Below are 24,074 nucleotides of genomic sequence, written 5' to 3'. Positions count from 1 at the left end.
GTTTAATAGTACCATTATTTTGGCAGGTTTATGCGCTCACTGTCGACATGTCAAACTTGCATGGTGCTGGATGACAAGCTCAATGTTCTCTCACAGAATACCATTGAGCCTGTTGTTCCCAGGTCACTGGTCAGTATTCCTCAAAGAGATGGATGTGTGTTTGTTTGTGTTAAACAACAAACAAGGTATGTTATAGGAATGTTTAATTGTGACAAAACAATATGATACAGTAACTTTATCGTATTGTTTTGTCATAATTAAACGTTACTATAATATACCTTGCTATGAAATTTGGAAGGTTGGCAGTATATTTGATTTTTGTTTGTTGGTTTGTGTGTTATCCACAAATGCTTTCATTCATGTTCAGTTTTGATTTGTTCAGCCTTGTTAATGGTTTTCATACATTTTTGGCACATTTTATATGTATACATATTTATGGTGTTTTTTTTATATAAAGGTTTAAGATGTTCCACTTTGCTGAGGAATAAATGTCTATGTATACTCTACCTGTTTATAACGAGCACCCAAGGGATTGACGAAAAGTGGTACTTGTAGACAGGTGGTCGCTATGGAAACATGAATGAATCGGGGAAAAAACTTATCAGGGATTCCTTTGGGTGGTTGTTGTGGGCTGGTGGTCGTTATTGAAAGGTGGTCGCTAGGGCATGTTCAACTTTTTTTTTTTTATAGGAGGCTTCTTCCTTTGGCTTATTTGTTTGAAAGTTGTTTCACATACTAACACAATCATGCTCATTAGATTGAAGTCTGTTCAGAATCTGTTCGCAAAAGTAACTGGTGCAGTGCTTTTGACAGCTGTTTATATGTTGCCGTTGGTCATTTGCTGCTGGAATGTTCCGTTTTATTATTAGTTCTGCACTTTGAGCGGCAAGTGATTCCAAATATATTGTAATTTCAGGAGGACAAGGTTGAAATGCCAGAGCTTGAAGGCACAACAAAGTTGACTGAACCGCTGGTGAAAAAATGCAAGACGACAGACCAGGTAAGTGTTAAGCGCCATGTTACTCTGATACATGTTGCATGTGTTAGCAGACAAAATGACACCGAGTTTTCTTACGAATAACAAGCGAAGAGGCAGTGCAATGATATTCTTTTGTTTTCTTATTGATGAGTGAATTATCATTACTTAGGCTTAGTTTTGTCTTGTGCTGTAGATAGAGCTATCCGGTACTCACAATTAAAATTTGCAAGGAAAGCGTGTTTATTTACAGTTAAACAACATAAGGAGCAGTCGCTGTAATTTACAATTTCTGTCAAAGAATTTGTATCACTGACACGGAAAAAAAAATCTAAGCTGTCGTTTTTAGTACTTCTGTTTCTATTGCAGGGCAAAGCAGTGCTGAAGTTTGTGGATGCCATCGCAGATAAAAGTCTGCGCTCTACGGTTGCCATGACAGCTGGCAGAGGACGAGGAAAGTCGGCAGCACTGGGGTTGGCTATTGCTGCCGCTGTGGCCTATGAGTGGGTGGTGCTTTAATTTCTCTTTAGTCTTGGATAGACGTCCTTGGAAATAAGAATAGATCTGTCATTGGAGAAGAGCATCCCTCCATTCAGACACTTACCAAGCATCAAAATCCTGTCTGTTTCTGTGCAGCAAAATCTTTTCTGATTCACACAAATAGTAAATGTTGAACAGTGGAACCTGTGATGTGTGGCCCCTCCAGTGAGAGGACACCTCCCTTAAAAGGACACCCTTTGTTGTCTTTTTGTCTATTATTCCTACCGAAATCTACCTGTCATGACAGGCCACCTGCAATGTAGGGACACTTTTGGCTGGTTCCAAGGGTGTCCTTTCATGGCAGGTACCACTGTATGTGCAAGTGGAATTTTACTTTTATTTTGCCAGGACTTGGGGTGGTTAAGGGAAGCTCAGAACGTTGGTGTCACAATATACAAGCTTTTCTTTGACTAACCAGGCATGCTCTGAAAATAAGAAGTCGTCATTCAGCATCTGCCTGTTGTTTGTCTGTTACAGCTACAGCAACATATTTGTGACTGCACCATCCCCAGAGAACCTGAAGACGCTGTTTGAGTTCATCTTCAAGGGGTTTGATGCTTTGGGTTATCAGGTGAGACTTGCATATTTGCATCCAAATCTCCCGGCACTCTTTCTTCTTCTGAGTTCATGGGCTGAAACTCTGACGTACACTTTAGCGTTTTTTTTGCACGAGTGGGTTTTTATGTGTATGATCGTTTTAACCTTGCACTCTGTGATTTGTTAGAAAGAATGTTTAAAATTTAAATGTCAAAATGGACTTGGAAAGCTGTGATAGTAAGGGTCAACCAAAAAAACAAAACTTTATTGGATGCATATGTTTTTGTAGCTTGTGTTTCTGTAAGATGGGTACCCCCCGCGGGTTAGGGGGAAGAATTTACCCGATGCTCCCCAGCATGTCGTAAGAGGCGACTAACGGATTCTGTTTCTCCTTTTACCCTTGTTAAGTGTTTCTATAGAATATAGTCAATTTTTGTAAAGATTTTAGTCAAGCAGTATGTAAGAAATGTTAAGTCCTTTGTACTGGAAACTTGCATTCTCCCAGTAAGGTAATATATTGTACTACGTTGCAAGCCCCTGGAGCAAATTTTTGATTAGTGCTTTTGTGAACAAGAAACAATTGACAAGTGGCTCTATCCCATCTCCCCCCTTTCCCCGTCGCGATATAACCTTCGTGGTTGAAAACGACGTTAAACACCAAATAAAGAAAGATGAGTTCACGTTAGAATGATACAGTGGTATCTTCCCTTTAAGACCTCCTCGCCATTTTGATAGCTTTTAAAAAAAAAGATTTTCTGTTCATGGTGTCTAAATTTACTTCCTTTTATGGGGCGGGGATGTAGCTCAGTCGGTAGCGCGCTGGATTTGTATCCAGTTGGCCGCTGTCAGCGTGAGTTCGTCCCCACGTTCGGCGAGAGATTTATTTCTCAGAGTCAACTTTGTGTGCAGACTCTCCTCGGTGTCCGAACACCCCCGTGTGTACACGCAAGCACAAGACCAAGTGCGCACGAAAGAGATCCTGTAATCCATGTCAGAGTTCGGTGGGTTATAGAAACATGAAAATACCCAGCATGCTTCCTCCTAAATGGCGGGGTAAAAACGGTCATACACGTAAAAGCCGTGGGAGTTTCAGCCCATGAACGAACAAACAAACAAACAAACTTCCTTTTTAAGAACTGATTTTCATATTACAGTATAAGTTAGCAGTAACTATGTCTTGTGACCAAAGTGTAGTTTGTGTGCCGTTGCAGGAACACATGGACTACACGATCATCACGTCGACAAACCCTGACTTCAACAAGGCGGTGGTGAGGGTGAACGTCACCAGGGGTCATCGCCAGACGATACAGGTTGGGCTTCACTGACTACAGCTTTTAACATCAGCCTTTTTCTCTAGTTTGATAGTAACGCCTTCATGTGCAGGCATGTATATGCCTTTAGATATGTTAATGCATGTAGTATGCACATCTCACGCGGAAGTAGAGTTTCTGTGTGTCTGATATCTGGCCAGTCTTTTACGTGTGATAAAACCACCCTTTCGCTGAGTCACATACTGACAAAGAACAGCCTGGGTGTTCTCTGTGTACGTTGGGCATTTTGTTATGATTTATTTGTAAGTTGGAACTTCAATCAATCAATCAATATGAGGCTTATATCGCGCGTATTCCGTGGGTACCGTATTTGACGGATTACAAGACGCACCGTTTTATAAGCCGCACCCCCGACTTTTAACAAAAAAATTGGGACGAGCCACGTATAGGCCGCGTCACTATATTAGCCGCCGTCGAAAAAAATATAATCAGATCGTGTCAATCAATCAAAACAACCAGGCAAACGAAAGTACGGTATTTGGCGAAATCGGCTCCGAGAATAAACAAGTGAAACAAAGAAGAAAAGTGAAAAAGTTTGAAGAAAAATATCACACACACAATTTGTAACCAACACACACATGTAGTCCCGCCCGGAATAAGCTTTTTTGGGATGATTTACGACTTTTGCGCACATTTCGAGCAGACGAAAACACAACATGGCGGCTCTCGCTCCTCCAACTATCGCGAGACACAAAAAAACGAAATCTCGCGCGCGTGAGATCCTGATACATCCGGTGTTTCTCTGTACGCTATCTTGTCACGACGACTTGTTGACAAACGAAGATTCGCGAAAGAAAGAGAAAAGCGCCGAGTCTTGAGTAGAGAGCTAATAAAGTACCGGTAATCGCTAATCGAGCGAAATGAAAATCCGCGGCGACTTCCATTAGGTGAATGCTATTCAAGTTTAGGTAACGTTTTAGCCGCATCTTTTTATAAGCCGCAATGCGATTTTTTTTTTTTAAAAGTCGCAGCTTGTAGTCCGTCAAATACGGTACAGTTCTAAGCGCAGGGATTTATTTTTTAATTTTTTAATTTTTATTTTATGCAATTTATATCGCGCACATATTCAAGGCGCAGGGATTTATTTATGCCGTGTGAGATGGAATTTTTTTACACAATACATCACGCATTCACATCCAACTTACCGGGGCCCGGTAGCTGAGCTGGTAGAGCACTGGACTTGTGATCGGAAGGTCGCAGGTTCGAATTCGGGCCGGGACGGACACGGGTCAACTTTATGTGCAGACCCAGAGACGGAAGCCATGTCCCACCCCCGTGTCATCACAATGGCACGTAAAAGACCTTGGTCATTCTGCCATAAGTGCAGGTGGCTGAATACACCTAAACACGCAGACACCTGGGTAGCGCGACTCCGTTGCTGCTAGCTTTCCACTGGGAGGAAGCGACCCGAATTTCCCAGCGATGGGACAATAAAGTAATGAAAATGAAAATGAAATGTTTTCCCCTGTGGCAATTTCACCCATTTTTTGTGAAAGTGTGTGTATCGCATGAACGCCCACCCCTGTGTTTGTGTGTGTGCATGTGTTTGTGTGTAGAATGTTAAAACCAGATACATCATATCTTCCATCACCCTCATTTTGACAGTGTATATATCACGTGCACCCTGTTTCAGTACATCCACCCCAGCGACAGTGTCAAGCTGGGACAGGCAGAGTTGCTGTGTGTGGACGAAGCGGCCGCCATTCCTCTGCCGCTGGTCAAGAACTTGCTGGGGCCGTACCTCGTCTTCCTGTCCTCCACTGTCAGCGGGTGGGTGTCAGATCAGATCAGATAAATTTGTATTTACAAGGGGAATGATACAGTGGAACCCCCCCCCCCCCCCCCCCATTTAAGACGCCCTAATTTAAGACTCCCTCTCTTTTAAGATTGTGTTTTCTCAGACTTTCTTTTCATAACCTGTGTAAATTTACCCCCATTTTAAGACTCCCTCCTTTTTAAGACCTGATTTTCTCGGATTTGTAGGTCTTAAAGAGGGGGGGGGGGGGGGGGGGCGTTCTACTGTATAAGCAATACATGCTTTTTTGAGTCACTTGAGAAAAAGTGACTCTATGTAATCGGTCAGTGTTAGTCTGTCCGGCCGGCCGGCCGGCCGTCCGTAGACACCACCTTAACGTTGGACTTTTCTCGGAAACTATCAAAGCGATCGGGCTCATATTTTGTTTAGTCGTGACCTCCAATGACCTCTACACTTTAACGATGGTTTCGTTGACCTTTGACCTTTTTCAAGGTCACAGGTCAGCGTCAAAGGAAAAATTAGACATTTTATATCTTTGACAAAGTTCATCGGATGTGATTGAAACTTTGTAGGATTATTCTTTACATCAAAGTATTTACATCTGTAGCCTTTTACGAACGTTATCAGAAAAACAAGGGAGATAACTAGCCTTTTCTGTTCGGCAACACACAACTTAACGTTGGGCTTTTCTCGGAAACTATAAAAGTGACCGGGCTCAAATTTTATGTGAACGTGACTCATTGTGTTGTGAATAGCAATTTCTTCCTGTCCATCTGATGCCTCATATAATATTCAGAACTGCGAAAGTGACTCGATCGAGCGTTTGCTCTTCTTGTTTACTATTAGCCCTTATCCTAGAGGGGAAAAACCAACAACACAGACACTGATTTTATTGTGTAGGCCAACGACTCAATGACAAACAGTGTGGAAAACAGATGTAGTTAAAGAAAAAAGCAGACCAACAATCAAGCAAGAAAGCAAACAAATACACAAACAGACAAAAGTGGTTTGTCATATCCCTGGTGTCATGGGGGGGGGGGGGGGGGTTAGTTGAGAGTAAAGGTACAGGGCTATGGTAAATCTGATGAGAGGAGTTGTCTATGTTTTAAGATTCCCACTATTATAATGACCCAATTTTCTCCGATTTTTTTAATGATCTTAAAAAGTGGATATCACTGGGGGTTTTTTTCAGTTTTTTTTTTCAAACAATTTTATTCAAATAAATAACAACAATTAACAATATCTCATACAATGAATTAAATACAACTTATCGAGTACAACAAGCTAACTTTTTTTTAACGTTTTGTTCTTCAAACTCACACAAAAATGCTTCTTATCTGTAACTGCCTATTAAAAATACTTTCCAACGGTAAAAACGAATTTGTTTTTTTATATACATACTAACACACATCTTTCCGATTAAGATAATGTGGTTCAATTTATACATAGTTGCCATAGTGGATATCACTGTTCACGACAACAAATTTCTAACATTTTTGTCTGCGTTTTCAGCTATGAGGGCACGGGACGCAGCCTGTCACTCAAGTTGATCCAACAGTTGCGGCAGCAGTCAGCGACGTACGGCTCAGTGTCAGGGGAGGGAAAAAAGCTGACAGACATGTCATCGGTCATGACCTCAGGTGAGACATGCATAGCTTCTTCAATAAAAAATAAAAAACAATAAAATATGGTTTGATTGTCTCTCTTTTGGTGTTTTTTGTGTTCCCCCTCCATTTTCTTTTCAAACCTTGTTCGTTCCGTGTTGCGTCTGTTTTTTGTTGCCTTTTTTGTTTTGTTCCTAATGAAGCTTTCATAAGCGAAAATTCATACCGTCTTGTGCTGTTCTTGTATCGGTGAGTACAGATATCTTTTGTTTTTTAATTTTTGTTTATCTCACCAGTCACTTCATTGTTTAGATTTCTCTTTTGTTGTGTACATGCTTGTCTGTGTGTATTTGATGGAGATGGCTGATTTGAGCTTAGCCGTAGGTATGCTGTGCCTTGGCTTGTGGACTACTTTGCCAAAGGCATTGCACTTCTACTTAATTTTCATTGTGGTGGTTCAGTGTAGGCTACTTGATAAGTGGCTTAATTACAGGTAGCCAAGTACATGCACAAAAATGTTACATCTTTGGTTGAAAAGTTTTGGTTCAGAATTGTATCATGCTGTTTTTCATCCTGAACTCAGGTCAAATGAGTTACTTCCCTTCGGGTCTCATTTATCCCTGACAGGATGCCTTTGTTTTCCTTCTCTGGAGAGGAAATCGATTTTTTTTTTACATATTTAGAGCTTTTCGTAATGTGTTATTGATATAAGCAGATTCGCGACCGTCGATAATGATTTTTCATGGTGTTGTGTAATTTTTAGATGACAAAGGAATTGATATGTAAGACAGTTTCAAGCGAGCTATCTTTCACGGGTGTATTTACTGTGCAAACAACTCTAAATATGGCAAAAGTGTCACGTGATAATCAACTTTGGCTACAAAGCAGACGACACTTTTTTCCGTAACAAGTTGGGAGTGATGCAACAATATCACGGTCTCCTTCCCACAGCAGTCTCAACAGTTCGACTTGTTTTAACCTTAGAATGATGTCTTTATCATAACTGTGAAGAACAGAACGGAGATCACTGTCGAAGTCGGCCAATCTGCAATCACTTTCGTCTCAGTTCGTCTATTCTCAGAAACATTAGCGAAAAACATGGGAGATAACTCTGTATCTTATTTTTGATAGATTCCGCGCAGTAATTATGCATCCGGTCAGAGAGATATGCCGGCGATAGGGTATGGACCGATGATGATCAAAATGGCTGTTTGTGACATTAAAGTTTGAATGTTGATGCATGACTGCTGTGTGGTATAACTGATTTACCAATTTTGCGGAATACTTTGCTAGACAGTGGCTGTAAATGCTTTCCATGATCACTAGATGGATACAGGAGGGCAATGATGAATTTTGAGAGCTTGATTGACATTGAAATGTCTGAAGTTGTTTTCTCACTTGAATTATTCTGCAACAGTATTCTGGATCAGAAATGTCATACTGTTTGAAACTATCTACACTGAGGTCTGTCACAGTAAAGTGAAGACAGTTCTGAAAACTCTAGAGACTAGCAGAAAACACACACACACACATACGCACACACACACACACGCACACACACAGACTCACACTCACACACACACACACACACAGACACACACACACACACACACACACACACGCACACGCACACACACGCACACGCACACACACAGACTCAGACTCACACACACACACACACACACACAGGCACACACACACACACACACACTGAAACAGACAGACACACGCACACACATGCACACACATACACACACACACACACATACATATACTGTTCAAAAAAAGAAACGCATAGCTTGTAATATTTGGTTAATTTAGTTATATGGCTACAAGGATATCCACCAAACTGCAGAAAATGTTTATCTGGTCGTCGACCTTTCGTCCATTGCCACAAGTGAGCTCTGCACGTGACGCATGCGTTATCAGTGGCTACAATGTCAAAATTGCTCATTTGGCATGACCACTCGTCATGCTTCAGTGTAATCTCATGAAACTCGGGGAATATTGAGCTCTCACCATGTCTTCCAAAACCCATAAAAGCGGATTGTTCGCCACAAAGAAATCAGACGACAATTCAGCGACGAAAGATGGCCCGATTGAGCAGAGAAGACCGCCAAATTGCATTGGGTCGTTTACAAGCAGGCCAAAGTCAAAGTGCAATCGCCAGGCACTTCCACGTGTCCCAGAGCACCATCAGTAGACTGTGGGTCAGGTTTCAAGCCACTGGCTCCGTTGCTGACTTGCCACGAGCGGGAAGACCAAGGGCGACAACTGCTGCTCACGACCGCTTCATACGGCTCCGCCACCTCCGGAATTGTTTCCTGTTGGCCTCATCTTCTGTCCAGGCTCTCCCCGGGCCACACCGATTATCGGACCAGACCGTGCGGAACCGCCTGCATGAAGCTGGTTTGAGAGCTCGCAGACCTCACAGAGGAGCTGTTCTCACCCGCCGCCATCGCCAGAACCGAGTGCAGTGGGGCAACCAGCACCTTCGCTGGACCGTCCGGAATCACTGGAGACACGTGTGGTTCAGCGACGAGTCCTACTTCCTGCTCCAGCGACATGATGGTCGGAGGAGGGTCTACCGGAGAGTAAACGAACGTTACGCGCCCAACTGTGTGGATGAGGCACCCGTTCATGGTGGTGGAGGCGTCATGGTGTGGGGGGCGATCAATACCGCTGGAAGGAGCACCCTGGTGCACGTCCAAGGGCGCATAACTGCCCAGCGATACGTGGAGGAAATTCTGCGCCCACACGCCCTTCCTCTTCTGGCTGACCAGGATGCCATATTCCAGCAGGACAACGCTCGCCCGCACACAGCACGACTCACCACCCAGTTCCTCACCGACCACCATGTCCAGGTGCTTCCCTGGCCATCCATGTCGCCAGACATGAACCCGATAGAACACCTCTGGGATGAATTGGACAGACGTGTGCGCAGGCGAGAAGAAGCGCCGGCAAATCACCGCGATCTATTGCAGGCACTTCAGGAGGAGTGGGACACCATCCCACAGCAAGATATCCGGCATCTGATCCAGTCCATGCCCAGAAGGTGCCGGGCAGTTGTTGCTGCTCAAGGCTGTCACACCCCCTACTGACTTGACAGCCTCGGCACCCAATCGTATTGATTGACTGATTGATTTGAAGATGCAAATGAACTGTGTGTGCATTCAACTGTGTCCATACCAAATTTCAAACAAATAATCTAAATATTGGATTTTCTGTTAATTTTTTCGAAAAATAAAACAAATTTGGCAAGTAGCAACTATGCGTTTCTTTTTTTGAACAGTATACATACATACATACACACACACACACCTTAAAAGACATATTTGTTACATTTTGTGTGTTCATTGGGTTTTTTCAGGCCGCAAGCTGCAGGAGATCACGCTGGAAGAGTCCATCCGTTACGGCAACAAGGACCCGGTTGAGCGCTGGTTGAACAACCTGCTTTGCCTGGACGCCACGGTGCCGCGCATCAGTGCCGGTTGCCCCGCCCCCCAGGCCTGTCAGCTCTTCTACGTCAACCGCGACCAGCTCTTCAGCTACAACAAGCCCTCGGAGACATTCCTGCAGCGAGTCATCTCCCTCTTTGTGTCTTCTCACTACAAGGTGAGCTAGACAAACAATATAAAAAAAATTTTTTTTTTTTAAATGTTTAAAAAAAATGCAGTCTGTGTCTGTGTGTCTGTGTTTAGACATAAAAAACAAACAAATCAATGTTTTTTTTTAGTGAGTTAGACATAGACAGAATACTTGAATGAGATATTGTTGCTGATTATTTTTTTCTTCTTCACTGCATGTCTTATTTATCATAGTGGAACAGTGGAACCCCCCTTTTAAGACCCCCCAATTTATGACTTCCTCCCTTCTAAGACTTTCCTTTTTGAGATTTTCTGTTCATAACCTGTGTAAATTTACCCCCAATTTAAGACTTCCTCCCTTTTAAGACTTTCCTTTTTAAGATGTTCTGTTCATAACCTGTGTAAATTTACCCCCAATTTATGACTTCCTCCCTTCTAAGACTTTCCTTTTTGAGATTTTCTGTTCATAACCTGTGTAAATTTACCCCCAATTTAAGACTTCCTCCCTTTTAAGACTTTCCTTTTTGAGATTTTCTCTTCATAACCTGTGTAAATTGACCTCCAATTTAAGACTTCCTCCCTTTTAAGACTTTCCTTTTTGAGATTTTCTCTTCATAACCTGTGTAAATTTACCCCCAATTTAAGACTTCCTCCCTTTTAAGACTTTCCTTTTTGAGATTTTCTCTTCATAACCTGTGTAAATTTACCCCCAATTTATGACTTCCTCCCTTCTAAGACTTTCCTTTTTGAGATTTTCTGTTCATAACCTGTGTAAATTTACCCCCAATTTAAGACTTCCTCCCTTTTAAGACTTTCCTTTTTGAGATTTTCTCTTCATAACCTGTGTAAATTGACCTCCATTTTAAGATTTCCTGATTTTCTCAGATTTTTGAAGGCCTTATGAGGGGGGTTCCGCTGTAGAATACTTTTTCATCTTGATTGACAAATTGCTGCTGGTTTTTGAACGTTTAAGTTTATCAATTGTTTGTTGCAGAATTCACCAAACGACCTTCAGATGCTGTCAGACGCTCCTGCTCATCACATCTTTGTCTTGCTGGGTCCTATCGGAGCCAAGAGCACCGGTCTCCCTGATGTGCTCTGCGTCATACAGGTGTGTGGGGCTGGCTGGCTGTATGTGTGTATATATATATATATGTCTGTCTGTTGCCATGAATACTGTTTTGATCTGCCTAATATCTCATGGATTTTTGCGCTGGATTTTTCCGATTTGAGAACATCTTTATACTGAATGAATATTTGTTTTAATTGTGTTGTCTGTGGTGTTTATTGTCTTTGTTGTGCTTGGATTTAAGTTAACAGAAGTGTCGTCTGATTTTTACCATTAGCAACAGATTTGTCATCGAGAAGAACCATCTATTTAGCCTGTGTTAAATCTTTCCTTTTGTTCTCAGCCAAAGTCTTTACATAACTAAATAAAACTAGGTATTCTAGAGGGGATTTTCTGTAATCTTGTGATATAGATGTGCTCAGTGTCAGATATGATTTTCATTTCATCTACTGCAAGTGAAAAAAGATTGCTATATTCGTGGTTCAACAACACATGAACTTGTAGATAGCTAGTATTGTGGTTAACAACATTTACTTATAGATTGCTAGTGTTGCAGTTCAACAACACATGTACTTGGAGATAGCTTGTCTTGTGGTTCAAAACACGTGTACTGTTTACCTGTTTCAGGTGTGCCTGGAGGGAGAAATCTCCAAGGCCAGCATCATGAACAGCCTGTCCCGAGGGAAAAGAGCGTCTGGAGACTTGATTCCATGGACCATCTCGCAGCAGGTTAGAATGAGTCATCGCAAATAAACCATGCTCGCTCTGTCAGGTGCTCGCTCTGTCAGGTGCTCGCTCTGTCAGGTGCTCGTTCTGTCAGGTGCTCGCTCTGTCAGGTGCTCGCTCTGTCAGGTGCTCGCTCTGTCAGGTGCTCGCTCTGTCAGGTGCTCGCTCTGTCGGGTTTGTATGGGTTGTCAGGTGCTCGTTCTGTCAGGTGCTCGCTCTGTCAGGTGCTCGCTCTGTCAGGTGCTCGCTCTGTCAGGTGCTCGCTCTGTCAGGTGCTCGCTCTGTCGGGTTTGTATGGGTTGTCAAAGAGTGAATACCCTTGCTTTTAGTGAGGCAAACAATCCACACATGCTCCTTGTCCACCTGCTTCAGACACACCCCTCGCTAGTGACTGGCCTGTGGATTATTCGTCTCACTGAAAGCAAGGGTATTCACTCTTTTCACAACCCATACAAACCCGACAGAGTGAGCACCAGACAGAGTTATTTCCGGAATTTATCTATAAGCAGTCAATTTTTGGTAAAAATTATTACAATTATCACTTCACTGGATCATGGCTACTGTTTGTTCAAGTCCCTCCATTTTGTCAGCCATTCTCTGTTGCACTTAATTGTCTGTAGTTGTTTTGGGGCAAAAACATGTGTTTGCTCAGGCATTTTTGTCTGCATGTGATTTCAATGATAGTAATCATTCTTGAACTGTAGATATTTGAACATGTTCTAGTGTAAACCTTAGTTAGTTTTGTGAAGGCTAGACGTTAGAATTGTGTGTATTTTTACAACATTATTTTGCTGCAGTAAGCAGGTGCAATTCAAGTTATCCCCGTTTACTGTGTCGTACTTTACATGTATATGTTACAGTTAATCTGTGAAACCAGGGAATACGTGTATTAACTAGGTAATACATGAATTAACTGACGAAAAAAACCAGTTAATTCATGTGTTACCTAAAAATGTTTGGTTAATACACGTATTCCCTGGTTTCACAGATTAACTGTAACATATAGACTTTGTCTTTGTCTGTGCTGTCCTTGTGTTGGTGACTACAGTGGAACACCCCTGTGAAGACCTCCACAAATCTAAGAAAATCAGGTCTTAAAAAGGAGGGAGTCTTAAAATGGGGGTACATTTACACAGGTCATCAACAGAAAGTCTGAGAAAACAGGGTCTTAAAAGGGAGGGGGTCTTAAATGGGGGATCTTAAAACAGGGGTTCCACTGTACCGATTTCTTTTGTTTTTCCACTTTGTGTATCTCACCCACAGTCATCTTGTAGTTTAGAATTTGTCCTACTCGTGTTGCAGTTTCTGGACAGCGATTTTGCTTCTCTCTCCGGTGCTCGCATCGTCCGCATTGCCACGCATCCAGACTACCAGGCGGTGAGTGCACCATTTTTTCTTGTTGTTTTTGTATGCATCACATGTCCCCCGAAACCATTGTATGGCTACCTGAATGGCAGGGTAAAAGTGGTCATACACGTAAAAAGCCACTCGTGCAAGAACATAAGTGAACATGGGAGTTTCAGCCCATGAACGAAGAAGAAGTATGCATCACACGTCCTCCGAAAGTGTTGTATGGCTGCCTGAATGGCAGGAAAAAAGTGGTCATACACGTAAAAAGCCAATCGTGCAAGAACATGAGTGAACGTGGGAGTTTCAGCCCATGAAGAAGAAGAAGTATGCATCAGATCGATTCTTCTTGTTTAGTTTTTTGAGACCCACACAGCAAATGTTGACCCTAGACAAGGAATGAGTTTCAACCAAGACTTATCAACTTACCTCATTCATGCCTAAAACAATAAAATATCTTCTGATCTCAGTATCTTTCTTCACACAACTTTCTGATCTCAATGATGATAATTAGCCAAATCAGAGGCGAGTTTCGGCTTGAGGCCAGCTTTTGCGAGCTTCGCTGAAACTGTTGTCTTTGAAGATTTTTTTAGGCGAGCAAGCGACAAATTCTGAGAGATCTTTATCTTGTTCTAATGTGTCCAGAATAAATTTTTTGATAAAATGTTTTCAAAATGTCACAATAGACACACTGACACACAGTAACCACACACACACACACACACACACACACACACACACACACACACACACACACACACACACACACACACACACGACCAAACAAAGAAGACTTATAAACTTACCTCATGTATGCTCCTCCGAAAACGGCGTATGGCTGCCTAAATGGCGGGGTAAAAAACGGTCATACACGTAAAATTCCACTCGTGCAAAAAACACGAGTGTACGTGGGAGTTTCAGCCCACGAACGCAGAAGAAGAAGAAGAAGAAGACCTCATGTATGCCAACACAATTATCTATCTTCTGATCTCACTATCTTTCTTATCTCAATTTTCTGATCTCGATGATGATAATTAGCCAAATCAGAGATGAGTTTCGGCTTGAGGCCAGCTTTTGCGAGCTTCGCTGAAACTGTCGTCTTTGAAGATATTTTTAGGCGAGCAAGCGACACATTCTGAGAGATCTTTATCTTGTTCTAATGTCTCCAGAAGAAGTTATTTGAAAAAAGGCTTTAAAGATGTCACAACACACACACACACGCACGCACGCATGTACACACACACATGTACACACACACACACACACACACACACACACACACACACACACACACACACACACACACACACACACACACACACACACACACACACACACACACAGTCTTTCCAAAGAATGAAAACATATTTTGTCTGTCCTTGATTCCTCTTACGCCCTGCAGTCCGGACTGACGATCTAACAGCGAACGACAAGAAGAAGAAGATTACTCTTACACAGAATGTTTCATTGTGTTGGTTTCCTCAAAATTCGTATTCCAAGGATTCACAGCTACAAACATTGTAATGTGTGCACAGATGGGCTACGGCACAAGAGCCATGGAGCTGCTGCAACAGTACTATGAAGGCAAGATGCCCTCTCTGGATGCCAGCGATGGAGAAAGCGACACTGAGGCAACAGAGGTAACAACAAACTTAGTTTTACTTTTATTGTGGACCTGAGTCCTTTTTTGGGGTTTGATCACCAAAGTCGTCCGTGAGTGCTTGACGTTTGGCTTGTTACAAGTGTTTGTGTGTGTGTGTGTGTGTGTGTGTGTGTGTTTGTGTGTGTGTGTGTGTGTGTGTGTGTGTTTGTGTGTGTGTGTGTGTGTGTGTGAAAAATCTCATCCATGAGCCTGATAAGCATATGATGGAAAATGCGTATACAGACCCTGTATTACCTAGCGTCTTTATTCCGCACAGTTCAGTAAACTCGTTTTACAACATTTATGTGACTCATGAACTGAGCACCCACAGACTGAGCAGATTAGTCGGTTTTGTTGTCACAGAACAACGCAGCTGGCGGTGAGGACGCTGAGAAGAAGTTGCCTCCCTTGTTGTGCAAGCTGAGCAGTCGGCGAGCAGAGAAACTGGACTACCTTGGTGTCTCCTATGGACTGACTTCTCCTCTCCTCAAGTGAGATGACTACCTCTGTGATTCTTAGTGTTAGAACGCCACAGAAAACTCCATGTAAACCCCTTCTGTGATGGACTATGTCATCATGAAGAATTAATGTTGAACGAATTCTGTTTTTTTTTTAAATGTTGAATATTAGAAGAGTTGTGACTTCACGGATAATACCCACAGCAGTCCTGTTAATGAAGGCTGTATTTGAAAGACTGTTTGATTAGTGTCACAGCAGAGAAGTGCTGGAATATTTGTATGTTTGTGGATAAGAATATAATGAATATGAAAGTTAACAACAGTTTCCCACTCCTTGCATAAGGCTGAACTTTTACTATGATCCCTTGCTGCTGTGTAAGAAGTATGTGATGACAGTTGTACATTTGTAAGGTTTGGCTGTAAAACAGTGTGTTTACACACTGCATTAATTTTGAATTCATTGTAAAATAATTGGCTGATGTACTCCATCTTGCAGATTCTGGAAAAGGAACGCCTTCGCACCAGTATACCTTCGCCAAACTCCCGTAAGTAATATAGATCTTCCAGCAAGGTAACGTGATACTGATCTAGACTTGATGATTAGATGAGGTGACATTGATACAGAGATCATCTGGCAGGGCTTGGGCTGACCTCAAGTGATTTGCATAGGTTGCCGCAATACAAGACTTATTTTGCACAGCGATATGGCTGAAATGGGTATGGCACCTACCAATGTAATATTTACGCAAACTTTTGCAATGAGCGCAACAACCTGCCTGGCATGAGCCCAGTATCTTTTGAGAGAAAAAAAATGTCTAAGGGGTGGGCACTTCTCAAATCTTTTTTTACGTCAATTTTGGCAGAGCAGTCAGGAACAAGCTACAAAACCATGGAATCCTTGCTCGCAACATCTTCCCACACAAAAAAATGTTAAGACTTTGCTCCATATGTTGACATCAACAGTAATATTTGCCTGTATCTGTGGTGTCTTTTTGTATAGCTGTAGGTTCCGGACCCTTAGCAACGAGCGCAGTGGCCTAGTGGATAAGACATCGCCTCCTAATTGGAAGGTCATGTGTTCAAATCCCGGCCACGGCCGCCTGGTGGGTTAAGGGTGGATATTTTTCCAATCTCCCAGGTCAACTTATGTACAAACCTGCTAGTGCTTTTTCCCCCTTCGTGTGTACACACAAGCACAAGATCAAGTGCGGGCATAAAATATCCTGTAATCAATGTCAAGAGTTCGGTGGGTTATAGAAACACAAAAATACCAAGCATGCATCCCCCAAAAGAGGCGTATGGCTGCCTAAATGGTGGGGTAAAAACAGTCGTACACGTAAAATCCCACTCGTGCAAAAAACACAAGTGTACATGGGAGTTTCAGCGAAGAAAAAGAAGAAAGAAGTTTTGTTTCCACGTCAAATGGCCTGTCCCCCGAAATCAGCGTATGCTGCCGGGAATGGCAGAGTAAAAACGGTCATTCACGTAAAAATCCGCTCGTGGTAAAAACATGACCAAAGAAGAAGAAGAAATGGCCTGTGATGTGAAGATTTGTTTTTACATTTCAGAATGACCTGACGGGCGAGCACACGTGCATCATGCTCAGGTGTCTGAACGAAGACAGCGAGGAGGAAGACACTCAGTCACCTTGGCTGCGCACGTTTTGGATGGGTATTTATGACTGAGTTTTTCTGTGTCACATTCTCTCTTTCTCTGTATGTATGAGTGTTTGTGTGCGTGTGTGTGAGTGTGTTTAGGTTACATTTCTACTTGTTCCGATTTTTATGTTTTAGTTTTTAATCGCAACCATGTGACTTGACAAGCTTGTTGGCTCACGAAGTGTAGCCTATGCGATGCTAACTTTTGTCTGTCTGTGCGTGCGTGCGTATGTATGTATGTATGTATGTATGTCTGTGGTAGAAACTTTAACATTTGAAGACGTCATATTACATTGACGTCACATTATGACGTACGAGGGTTAGACGTCACGCGATGGAATTACTGAAAGTCTCGGTGATTGTTATTTTGAGCGGGCCGAGACTATTTGGCAGTCGTGTCCATGTAAGTAGGCTACATGCAGACAGACAGATCTAGATCTAGTGTCTCGCTTTCTTGCACAGTTTCACCTATGCTCTTTCTCTGTGTGTGTGTGTGTGTGTGTGTGTGTGTGTGTGTGTGTGTGTGTGTGTGTGTGTGTGTGTGTGTGTGACGGAGTGATTGAGTTTGTGTTACTGTTTGTCGATTTCTTACGTGAGCCTTGAAGGCTTCGCCTCTTGTTTTATTCTTATTTTAGTGTCGGTCGCAAGGGAAAACTCTCCCTAACACTTGTATTTTTATTTATGTGATCAGATTTCCGTGAGCGCTTCCTGGCTCTCCTGGCGTACGAGTTCAGAACGTTCAGGCCCCAGCTGGCTCTCAGTCTGCTTGACCAGAAGAAGTTCAAGCTTTCCACACAAGGTGAGTTCTTTGATAGTACATGTACAGTGGAACCCCTATTTTAAGACCCCACAGTGTGTAATACTTCCCCGCTTAAAGACCTTTTTTTGTTTGTCTACATTTTAATATTTCTCTTTGTAAGAAACCAGTTACCCCATTCTCTACACCTGTATGCCAGTTTAACCTATTCTCTAGACCTGTGTTCCTTCTGTAAGAAACCAGTTAACCCATTCTCTAGATTTGTGTTTCTTCGGTAAGATGCCAGTGGACCTTTTTCTCTGAACTTGTGTTGTGTTTCTTCTGTAAGACGCCACTTAACTTTTTCTCTGCGCTATGTTTCTTTTCTAGACATGACAGAAGGGTCGTTGCTGTCAGCGTACAAGGTGAAACGCCTTGAGCAGTATGCTCACAACCTGGTGGACTATCACCAGATCGTAGACCTCATGCCGACGCTGGCCCAGCTCTACTTCAGCGGCAAGATTTGCGTGCACCTGTCTGTGGTGCAGGACGTAAGTTCAGCACGGATGATCTTGTTGATGAGTCGAGTTGTCACCTCACTAGACCTTGGAGGTAGTCTGGGCTGAGGAGTACAAACCAAAAGTGGGTTCCACTCAAACGGGAGAGAACAAACCGCAGGGTCTGATTGGTTGAAATCACAACAAATCTCAATTTCAACCAATCCAATGTCGCGACTGGCTCCCACCCGGTTGGTAACTTTCTCGTGCCCTGGTGAACAGTTCACTTTCGAGTAACAGTAGCCCTAAAGGGTCTGTGTTGGTTTATTTGTTGGTTTACACATAGAAGCAGTACAATCAACATTGCTCTGGGAATATCTCTTGTCTGTTTTGTTCAATGACCTGTGCACGAGTTTTATTTCTTGAAGGTGAAGCAAGCTAAGTACAAATGTACAGCTCAGTGGGAATCACCAGCCGTGACACATTGTTGATGCTACAGCAAATAATGAACTCCAGTGTGAATGTTATCGAAAGAAAATGGAACATCAAGCGAACACTGTTTAGATGACCTTTTTCTTTCAAAACCATGCAAATCGGTATGAATTATTCACTGTACTGCTAACTGCTTGTGATTCCCACTGAGCTATAATATAGTTAGCTTGACTCGCCTTCAAGAAATACAACTCATCCGCAGCCCATTAATACCTCCACAGAGTCATTTCTATAATTTGTATATAATCATATGCACATTATCTTATCACACGGATGTAAAACACAATCAGATTTGCCACTGCTGCCTTTATGAACAAGGGCAACAATTATTAGCGCCTACCACCACAAACTTTTATATTTGTTTTTCGTTTCAACCAGCTTTCTGCAAGGTTTGAGTGTTGGCAGTTTGGGGAAACTCACTTTGGTTACTTTGCTACAGCAGTCCCTGCAATGTACGGCCCCCGGCGTGAGCGGCCACCTGACATGTACGGACACATTTGCTCGGCACGGAGTGTTTTCCTTCTATATTTGCCCCCCCCCCCCCCCCTTAAACGGACACCTGGAAAACGTGGACACGGACACTAATTTTCGGTCCCAACAGAGTACGGACAGACCATCGTCAAATTTTCACCACACCAAAATCGTTAACAGAGCAGTCCAGCTCTTGGTACAAAGGTCACAGCCGCAAAGGCGTGATGGCAGTCTCTGTTAACTTGGGTGCACGTGTACCCATCAGGAGGGGGTTAGTTTGGGTCAGGAGTGGAGTACACGCATGCGAAGATGCCAACATGAAACTGCACTATGCTCTTTATTCTTCAGGGCCTAGCATTGTAAGCCGTTCGGCTTACTTTAAGCCGAAATAACATCTCCAGTACGCGGAACTCGAAATGTGTACGCCGAAATGCAAAAACCTGTTATTCCCAAACGGAAAACCCAAACAGTCCCAGCTTTCGTTTTGTGCGCCGTTTGGTTCAATTCTCAATCGGTTTGACAGTTTGCTTGAGCACGCACTTCCTCTGGCATCGCGCGAGCATGCTTTGTGCCGGTGTTTTGTGGCTCGAAGCGACATTGTTGAACGTGGTCAGTCATTCAGTGACAAAGAATCCAGGTATTCCTGGAAGTGGGAATGGCTGGATTTCGTTCCGAAGGCGGAAGGCAAGTCAGAAGAAGTAATGTGCCGATACGGACTATGGACTATGGCATAATTTAGTTGCTCAATCTTCTTTGGGGGGGGGGTCATTTTAGGTAAAAAAAATCTTCCAGATCCCCGCCTTTGTAAGCTGAACTCACTTTTTCCAATGCTAGGCCCTGATTCTTGTCTGTTGGACGTAAGCAACAGAAGCCGCAGTCGATGAAGGCCCTCCGAGAAAGAGAATGAAAAATCGGCAACAGTTCTCAGCATCGCGTGTCTGTGTGTAACCTCTTTCATTGACAAGATACTCTTGTTTCCCCGCAGCCTTGACCAGTGAGTCGGTTACCTAATCTGTGAACCCTTCAGTTGTGTTGCTTTGTCAAAAGTTAGACACAGTCAACTGGTTTTGCTCTGAGTGAACAGTGCAGCTGGCCTCAATTAGCCGGTGACGCCTCTCTGGCCACAGCACCAAACAGTACATGGCTGGGGGGAGGGAGAGAGAGAGGGGGGGGGGTAGCTGGCTAAACTCAGTGGGGTGTCCGGTGTCACTGCATGTCAGCAGGAAGAGCATTGGAGAGAAATAGAGAGGTGTACTCTTCCAAACAATTTCCAAGGATCAGTTGTCACGGCTTAGGGTAGGCAGTGAGGGAGAGTGAGAGCGGTGTTGTGTACAGTGTATTTCCGACTGAAGAGTGAACAGTCACTGCCACAAGATCGGCATGCAGTCAATAAAGCCAGACAAGAAGAATGATTATGACATGCGGCTCTATCTGCTGGTTTTTATTCAAACTGGTTTTCAACGCTTATTCTCACAAAGCATCTGCACACCTGCCTCTGTGCTGTGTTTGTGTGGCTGCTTTCGTATGATGTCAGTGCATCACTGCCTTGAAGATTTATTTTATCTCTTCTTTTCAACACCATTCATACAAATCATTTTGTGCAGAACGTTTAACAAAATATTAGGAGTTGGATGTTATCGTTTAGTAGCCACAAGAAGTGGTTAGCATAGACTCAAACATGTTGTGTGTGTGTCTCTGTGTGAGTGTATGGGGGAGGGGGTGGTGTGGTCACCCCTCCCGTGACCGGCCACCTGCAATGTAAGGACAGGTTTGCTATGGCCCAAGGGTGTCCGTTCATGAGAGGTACTGCTGTACTATGTTTCAAGTTATTGGTTTAAGCGTGTTTTATTTTATTTTCGCTGTATAAAATCGTTTCACATGAAAAACAATATATAGAACGATACCAAGCAAAATGATCATGGACAAGGTTACAACTTCATGGGAGGCTAAAGGTTAAGTGCAATTTGTTTGCAATTTTGTTGTTGTTCATGCGCATACATGCGTTACTTGCAGGCTGTGTTGCTGGCTCTGGGACTGCAGCACAAAGGGGTGGACACGCTGACCAAGGAACTGGACCTACCTACCCCCCAGGTGTTGGCTCTCTTCAACAAGAGTGTCAGAAAACTCTGCAATGTGAGTTACCGTTTTTTTTGTATCTGTGTGTGTGTGTTTCCTTGTGCAGTGTCTATGCCTAGACTGATACCGTTTTCTAGGGGCCACCTGATGACCATAATCATAAGAAAAGAGAGATAGAGTATGCATGTGTGGGTGTGTACATACATGCGTGCGTGTGTGTTTGTGTTTGTGTGTGTGTGAAGGAAGAATAAGAGAGATCGACAGCTAGACAGAGAACACAAAAGAAAGATAAAAAGAATGTGCGAGAAATAATGATGTCATAACTCATCATGACAATTTAATGCACTGTAGATCACGTGCCGTCATTGCGTATTTTCTTACCATCCTGACGAAGGCAGTTTATCTGCTGAAATATTGATCAAAACAAGTACCTAACCTGGTTACTGGCGTGTCTTCTTTTTATTTAAATGATACATGTATGTTCATTAAAGTTGTTGTACCGAGAACGGATGTCGTGTATTTAGATGTGTGTTTGTGTGTGCAAGGTGTGTGTGTGTGTTCATAAGTCTGTGTGCGGTACATCATCTGAAGATTATTATTTCATTTGATATGATGTGATTTTTTCTGCACTCAGTACCTGAAGGAACAGCAAGAGAAAGAAGTGGAGGCCAGCCTTCCTGCCGCTGAACTGGAGATCGACATGAGACCCGCAAAGCAGACGCTGGAAGAGGATTTGGTAAGGTTTTGCTCGTTTATTTTTTTAAGTTTCTGCCTTTTACTCAGTATGCTGCAAGATTTTTGATGACCTGTGGTTAAGCGTGACATACATAAGCCGTATGTGGCAAACTGGTATCAGAATACTTAATTCACTGTGATCATTCTCTTGAAACCTCATGAAGGTACACACCCACATTCCTGGTTTGTATATGGGCCAATGGCCACAAGTACAATAAACCATCCAAAAGTCATGAAGCCTCTAGCGAGTAAACTGTGAGTGTGTATCATTCATCAACATTTTTCCCCTGTGATTGCTGTGCAGCTGATTGTGATTTTAGACACCAACACTGGAAAATCTATGGTTGCCTTTGGCCGTCTTATTACAGAATGCATGTGAACAAAAAAATATGTATTTTGATGATGCCAAGACAGTTGATGGTACAATCTTTGGGATGATTTTTGCAGAAAGAGGCGGCAGCAAGTATGCACCTAAACCAGTACGCCATCAAGGGCAATGAAAAGTCGTGGAAGGAAGCGCTGAGTGCCGATACGTCCAGCAAGGGCATCATCAGCGTCAAGGGGTGAGATTCATTGATCAGTTATTACTGTAATACTCAAGATAGAGATTTTAAGCTGATGCATAGTCTTACAATTTGTCTTTGCTACGGCTTAAAAGACCACTGTTAACTTGACCATTTTCGTGAAAAGAAAACTGCATTGTAGTGGACATTTTTTTTATCAGGGTGTCCTCACAACAGACATACCAGTTAACATTATTCCTGACCTAAAATGAAAACGTCTTTTTGTTTACAAGACCCACAGCTCTTGTGGAACTTGGAGGGGTCTAATCTTTAACATTCTTAACTGGTGCCTAATTTTTCTCCATGCTGTGTTGCAGAACACTGAAGAGAAAGAGACTGGAACAAGGAGAAGAAGTCGACTACAAGAAGAAACATGACAAAAAGAAAAACAAGAAGAAATCTTCAGAACATTGAGGAATGTGTGTGCGTGAAAGTAAATAGCAACAGTGTTTGTGTGTATGCGTGTGCACTTATACATGCACACGCGTGTGTCCGTCGCGATATAACCTTCGTGGTTGAAAACGACGTTAAACACCAAATAAAGAAAAGAACACGCGTGTGTGTACGCACACTTGCGCTTACACACATTTGTGTGTGCATGCGTATGTGTGATTGATTGTAAGGACAGAGAGAGATATTCCTGCTTGTTTTTAGAGGAGGGTCTGGGTAGAGGTAAAATGAAACTTTGAGCATAGATTTTGTGTATGATGGAGTTATGGCCAGTCAGTGAGATAATGACTTCATGTGTTACAGTGGAACCCCTTTTTAAGACCTCCAAAAATCTGAGAAAATCAGATAATATAAAGGAGGAAGTCTTGGTAGCTTGTACTAGGGGTAACTTTACAGAGATTTGAACAGAAATCTGAAAAACAGGGTCATAAAAGGGAGGGAGTCTTAAATCGGGAAGTCTTTGAAAGGGGGGATCCACTGTATTGTGAATGTGATTCCAAACATTATGAAATCTGAGATGGAAATAAACTGAAGAAGGAAGGTGACTGGTAGTGGCATTTTTGTTTTTGGAATGAGTGGTCCAAGATTTGTTTTCTGAAATGGCGCAGTAAGGTGAGCATTTCAAACTTTGTGTTAACAGTTATGCAAAGGTATGAAGTTTAATATAATAAACATGTATACCAGTAGAATCCTGCTCTTTTTTGTCTTCAAAAGCCAGCTATTCGGATTTGATTCTGTTTCACCTGAATTTGTTCTCTGCCTGTTGCACACACTCTCTGGCACATGCACACGCACCTCATAATCAGAACAAACCTGCTGCCTG

At 42.8% G+C, this 24,074-nt stretch overlaps 1 protein-coding gene across 2 annotated transcripts in view; it reads left to right on the top strand.

Moving 5' to 3' along the window:
- Positions 1–23,796, top strand: part of LOC138971578 (RNA cytidine acetyltransferase-like) — a 36,382-nt gene extending 12,586 nt beyond the window's left edge. The window contains exons 7-27 of one of the 2 annotated variants that reach the window (XM_070344337.1): positions 27–129; positions 917–1,000; positions 1,346–1,479; positions 1,994–2,087; positions 3,265–3,363; positions 5,018–5,154; positions 6,653–6,780; positions 10,115–10,359; positions 11,326–11,442; positions 12,028–12,129; positions 13,429–13,503; positions 15,009–15,113; positions 15,479–15,606; positions 16,070–16,118; positions 17,142–17,244; positions 17,923–18,030; positions 18,358–18,518; positions 21,441–21,560; positions 22,138–22,239; positions 22,686–22,801; positions 23,119–23,796. In XM_070344337.1, the coding sequence (XP_070200438.1) occupies positions 27–129; positions 917–1,000; positions 1,346–1,479; positions 1,994–2,087; positions 3,265–3,363; positions 5,018–5,154; positions 6,653–6,780; positions 10,115–10,359; positions 11,326–11,442; positions 12,028–12,129; positions 13,429–13,503; positions 15,009–15,113; positions 15,479–15,606; positions 16,070–16,118; positions 17,142–17,244; positions 17,923–18,030; positions 18,358–18,518; positions 21,441–21,560; positions 22,138–22,239; positions 22,686–22,801; positions 23,119–23,215 (2,407 nt within the window). In that variant the 3' untranslated portion in view covers positions 23,216–23,796. Of the gene's footprint in view, positions 1–26; positions 130–916; positions 1,001–1,345; positions 1,480–1,993; positions 2,088–3,264; positions 3,364–5,017; positions 5,155–6,652; positions 6,781–10,114; positions 10,360–11,325; positions 11,443–12,027; positions 12,130–13,428; positions 13,504–15,008; positions 15,114–15,460; positions 15,607–16,069; positions 16,119–17,141; positions 17,245–17,922; positions 18,031–18,357; positions 18,519–21,440; positions 21,561–22,137; positions 22,240–22,685; positions 22,802–23,118 lie in introns of both variants that reach the window. The other variant, XM_070344336.1, reaches the window with a different exon arrangement.
- Positions 23,797–24,074: the final 278 nt, after the last annotated feature.

Source organism: Littorina saxatilis, linkage group LG7 (genome assembly GCF_037325665.1).
Source record: "Littorina saxatilis isolate snail1 linkage group LG7, US_GU_Lsax_2.0, whole genome shotgun sequence".
NCBI lineage: Eukaryota > Metazoa > Mollusca > Gastropoda > Littorinimorpha > Littorinidae > Littorina > Littorina saxatilis.
Note: the sequence above shows the minus strand (reverse complement) of the source record. Positions and strands in the feature narration are given on the sequence as shown.